Source organism: Micropterus dolomieu, linkage group LG02 (assembly GCF_021292245.1).
Source record: "Micropterus dolomieu isolate WLL.071019.BEF.003 ecotype Adirondacks linkage group LG02, ASM2129224v1, whole genome shotgun sequence".
NCBI classification, from domain to species: domain Eukaryota; kingdom Metazoa; phylum Chordata; class Actinopteri; order Centrarchiformes; family Centrarchidae; genus Micropterus; species Micropterus dolomieu.
Window position 1 is genome coordinate 17,342,816 of NC_060151.1, and position 4,978 is coordinate 17,347,793.

At 39.7% G+C, this 4,978-nt stretch overlaps 1 gene segment (V, D, J or C); it reads right to left on the reverse strand.

Annotated features, from left to right (window-relative positions):
- Nucleotides 1-2,850: 2,850 nt before the first annotated feature.
- On the reverse strand, nt 2,851-4,358 carry LOC123959230. The segment is given in 3 exon segments: nt 2,851-3,374; nt 4,208-4,283; nt 4,335-4,358. Coding segments are annotated over 3 exon segments (435 nt in total).
- Nucleotides 4,359-4,978: the final 620 nt, after the last annotated feature.

Genomic DNA, 4,978 nt, shown 5'->3' on the forward strand with positions numbered 1-4,978 from the left:
TCCAGGTTCAAACCCCGGTCTTCCCGGGCCTTTCTGTGTGGACTTTGCACGTTCTCCCCGTGTCTGCGTGGGTTTCCTCCGGGTGCTCCTGTTTCCCCACCATCAACAAACATGTTAGGTTCTTTAGACAGTGCCATTGACCAGACTGATAAAGATCTGGAGTTGGTCCCTGGGCGCTGCACAGCGGCTTCCCACTGCTCCCTTGACAGATGGGTTAAATGCAGAGAATGAATTTCACAACATGTATGTGTATGTGACAATAAAGTCCCTTACCTTTACCTTATGTATAAATAACTCCTGAGGGAAAAACCTACATTAGTGACCTCAACACTTGTGTAGTACCATAAGAATTCCACAAGAGGACAGTGTTGGTTTGCAACTGTACACACAACACTACACTCTGGAAAATTACAAAAAGTAACCATTGTTGTTATTCTAAGTCTGTGACATTATAATATCCTATTAATCTGACACAGAGGCAGATTCACTCTTTGTGGAGTTCATTAATTTAAATGTTTTCAGTTAAGACAGCTACACAACTGAATTGATCTTTATAATTACACGATCAGCCATGACATCATGAGCACTGACAGGGGAAGTCAATAACACTGATGATCTCATTATCATGGCAGCTGTCAGAGAATCAGAAATATTAGGCAGCAAGTGAACATTGTGTCCTCATAGTTGAAATGTTAGAAGCAGGAAAAATAGGCAGGGGTAAGTATTTGAGCTACTTTGATAAGGGCCCAATTTTGATGGCTATACAACTGGGTCAGAACATCTCCAAAACGGTCTGCAGTGGTTAGTACCTATCAAAAGTGGTCCATGGAAATAAAGCAGTAAACCAGGGACAGGGTCATGGGCAGCCAAGGTTCATTGATGCATGTGGGGAGCGAAGGCTGGCTTGTGTGGTCTGATCCAACAGACGAGCTACTGTAGGTCAAATTGTTTAAAAATTGATGCTGGTTCTGGTAGAAAGGAGTTAGAACACACCCTCACCCTCAGGGTGGGGAAGACTCGACCCACTGCAGAGAGAGAGATTTATAAAGTTTATATGAGCTAAACTAAACTACATCCTGTTAGTTCTTGGTCATCGAAGGAAAATGTTCTTCAGGGTTTCACTTCCCTCTCAGAGCTCAGTAACTATGGCAATAGACAGGCATCACTGATGAACCACAGCAACAGACTGGTTTCAGTACTAAAGATAAAAAGTTAAAATTGCATTCTTTGATTTCAGTGTGTATTTTCTTTGTTAACAAACTGAAAGTCAGAAGTTCATATTTAAATTATTACACATAAGATGAAAATGCTGAAGCTATCTAAAACATTTCTTGTCTCAAACACAAACATCATAAATGAAGATATGAGTTTGTTCTCTTCATGTAAACAGGAATCATCACTGAACAGTCAGGCTTCATTACTGAAACATTCAAATGAATAATATTAACTCAGTAGTCTGGGATAAAGGTTGAGAAACATGCTCATTAAACACTGAATTAAAACTTGTTGGCAGAGTTCTTGAGCTGGAAATGTACTATTAACACTTAAACGTTAGTTTTGTTTTTTAATAATCTGATGAGAATGTAGAAAGTTTATGTTAAACTTTAGTTAGTTTAAGTTTTATTCTCATTAATGACAGTGTGAAACCTTCAGGAATTCTGGCAAACTTACTATATCAGACTAAATATTTTTTCTACAACTATGAAATTCAATTACATTACATATAAAATGTGGATTACACACATCCCCCAGACTCTCAAACCAGTGTAACATTATAACTAAATAAAACTGTCAGGTTACATTATCAACAATAAACCTGTAACTTCTTTCCAGCCAACGGTAATAACTAACGTTATGGCAGCCAGCGGGACGTAATAATTACATTAATCGACCACCACAAGTTTGGCAAGTAAACAAACGCTCATTCATCTTATCATAACGAACGACAGTCGGAGTAAACCTCTCGTAGGTCGTAGCTGAAGCAAGAAGCAAGCTAACGTTACTTGGCAAATGCTGAGCTGGTGGTGTTTACTCACCACAGATTACTAACCTATTTACGTTCAGCGCTTCTTTGTTTGGGTCTTGTTGTATGAAATTTTAAAGCCAAAGTTTATGATGAATGGCACAGCAGCTGCCGCAGTTTGTTGTTCTGTCTCACATGTGGCCACACGCACCAGATGCTACATGTTACTTAGGCAGGTTATAGGTAACGGAGAGAGGGAATAAAGACACACTCGTCAGAAGTTTCCTAAAATAAAAACATTGTTCACGAGTCCCACGCTTCGAGTCTGAGTCAAGTCTGAAGTCTTTTCAGGACGAGTATCAAGTTGAGTCTCAAGTCACTGTGTGTGCGACTTAAGTCGCACTCGAGTCCAAGTATCTAACTTGAGGCCCCATCTCTGTTTCAAACTGGTCCCAAAATGCACCAGAAGACACACAACCAGTTCTTACTGCATTTTAATACCATAACTAGATAATGTGCACGTTCATCACTCTTTGTACTTTGTAAAGGCTTCCAGGATCCCAGAGCCTCATAGTTTATTCAGCTTAAAAATCTATTTGTATGTTGATGATATCTGACTATACATGTCACAGCCACCGTCTTGCCTTCTTTTATTACACAATCTGGTTAGTATTTGAAGGAATTTTCTTTTCAGTAAACTTTAAGAGAGCAGTTAAGCTCAAGTACGTCCCCTTACTGAGAGAAATACTAGAGTATCTGAAAAGATGGATGTGCATTACATGAGTCAATCATTTCTTTCTAAAACAGTCAGCTACCATTATAAAATCAATGCATTTTTTCCCTGACACAGCCATCATTCTTATAATAATATACTCAACACAACTTGGTTGATCATTACGTCTTTATTGTTAAAGTATACTGAGAATTTAAACATTACTGAATGCAAAAAGAAGTTACACTTCAAAACTGAAATTATTTTGCTGCCATAAAGTGAGGGAAAAAGAGAGAGGAAGCGTTACAGGGAGACTGAGAGCAGTGGCAGATTAAAATCAGTATCAATGTCCCAGTGAGTCAGGTCAGAACTGGGAACACTGGTCTCTCCTCAGTGTCTCTGAGAGCGGAGCCTGGGAGCCCTGGGTGGCCTCACAGGTCACAGAGCCCACCTTCCTCCACTGGTCTGCAGGGAGCCTCAGGGTGCTGCTCCAGCTGTAGCGGCCGTCCTTCTCCAGCACCCCGGGGCTCCTGCTCTCCTCCCAGCTGCTGCTGCTGCTGCTGCTGCCGTCCACCTTCCAGGCCAGACTCCAGTCTGAGGGGAAGCCCTTGTTGGCCAGGCACATGAGCGTGGCCTTCCCCTGCTGCAGCTCCTCACTGGAGGGGGGCAGCACCGTCAGGGTGGGGACTAGACGACCCACTGCAGAGAGAGAGAAAATAAAGTTTATATGTACTAAACTAAATTGTTGGATGCAGCAACGGGAGGCTACTAGTTTCTGTAGGTCTTCCTCAGTGTGGATGAAACTGGTCTTAAATGTTTCACTTCCCTCTCTAAATTCAGTAACCATGGCAACAGACAGGCATCACTGCTGAACCATGGCAAAAGAGACGGGTTTCAGTACTAAAGTTGAAACTGCCAAACTTTCTAAGAGTTTCAAATAATCTTGATCTCCTGAAGACTGTGAAGCTTTTATTGTTCTTCTAAAATATTTGTTGTCTCAATCAAAAACCTCATAAATTACATTTATAAATGATAATGTGTTTGTTCTCTGCATTTAAACAGAAATCATCACTGAACATTCAGGCTTCATTACTAAAACATTCAAAGGAATTTTGTTAATGACTAAACTACTTTTCAAACTCAAACAATTCTCACTAAAATATGTTAAATGGCTTTAATCATGAGTCTGGCAGAAACATCAAGTAACATGCACATTTAACACTGAACAAAATCTTTGGTAGATTTATTGAGTTGGAATGAAACTTTTTTTTCTTACAGAGTGATACACGGTTGTTTTTTTGTTTTGTTTTTACAATAATCTGATAAAAATGTACAAAATTAAACTTAAAGTTTAAGTGCAACACAATATTTAATTAGAGTTGATTGTTGTCTGGTTAACGACACTGTGAAACCTTCAGGAATTTTTGCAAATTTACTTTATCAGGCTAAACATTTTAGTTATATCTACAGCTATGAATTTCAATTAGAACACATCTAAAATTTGGGATATGAAAGGAGTCAAATGTACTTACAGTTAACCTCCAGTCTGGTTCCTCCACCAAAAGTCCACCACAGTGATACAAACTCATTGAGCCGCCGTACAAAAACCTCTCACTGTAGAGAGACACGGCTCTCTGACTTTGACACAAACAAACTCACCAAAAATAGTCTCTGATGGTACATTTTTTTTCAGCTGACATGAAAAATAATAATAGCCAAACATTTCCACTCAAATTTTTATTTTTATATATATTAAGTTTAACTTAAATTGATGGTAATTTCTGTAGTAATACAGTTTAATGAGAGATGATACAGTTGGTTACTGTTTATATGTCCAGATAAATAAATCCCAAATCATGTAAAGTACGGTTTGAAAATTCCCTAATCAGTAAAGCGACAAATGGATTCATCCATTGATAAACAGCATCATCAGAGTAATCCAAGTCCCTGTTGGAGTCAGTCAGAGCATTTCCATAGAGAGCCACTTTGCATCAGCAGCACCATGCTCCAGTGCTCTGGGAGAGTTTATAGTCCTGAGAGTTGAACACTGGATGACTGACAGCTGTCCTTCATGACAACAGAAGCCACAGAAATCCTCCACATCAAAAACATGACTTTGATCTGCGTCCTCATCTGGACTCTCCTCTGCTGCTGCTTCACAGGTAAAGTCCAGAGAATCAAACTCCTCTCCTCTATGAACATCCATCCCTCTGAAATGAAGCCCACAAAACCATGATGCTGCTTTATGTTTTTGTCTCTGTATCCTCAGAGTCCAGAGGCCAGGTCACAGTGACTCAGCCTGG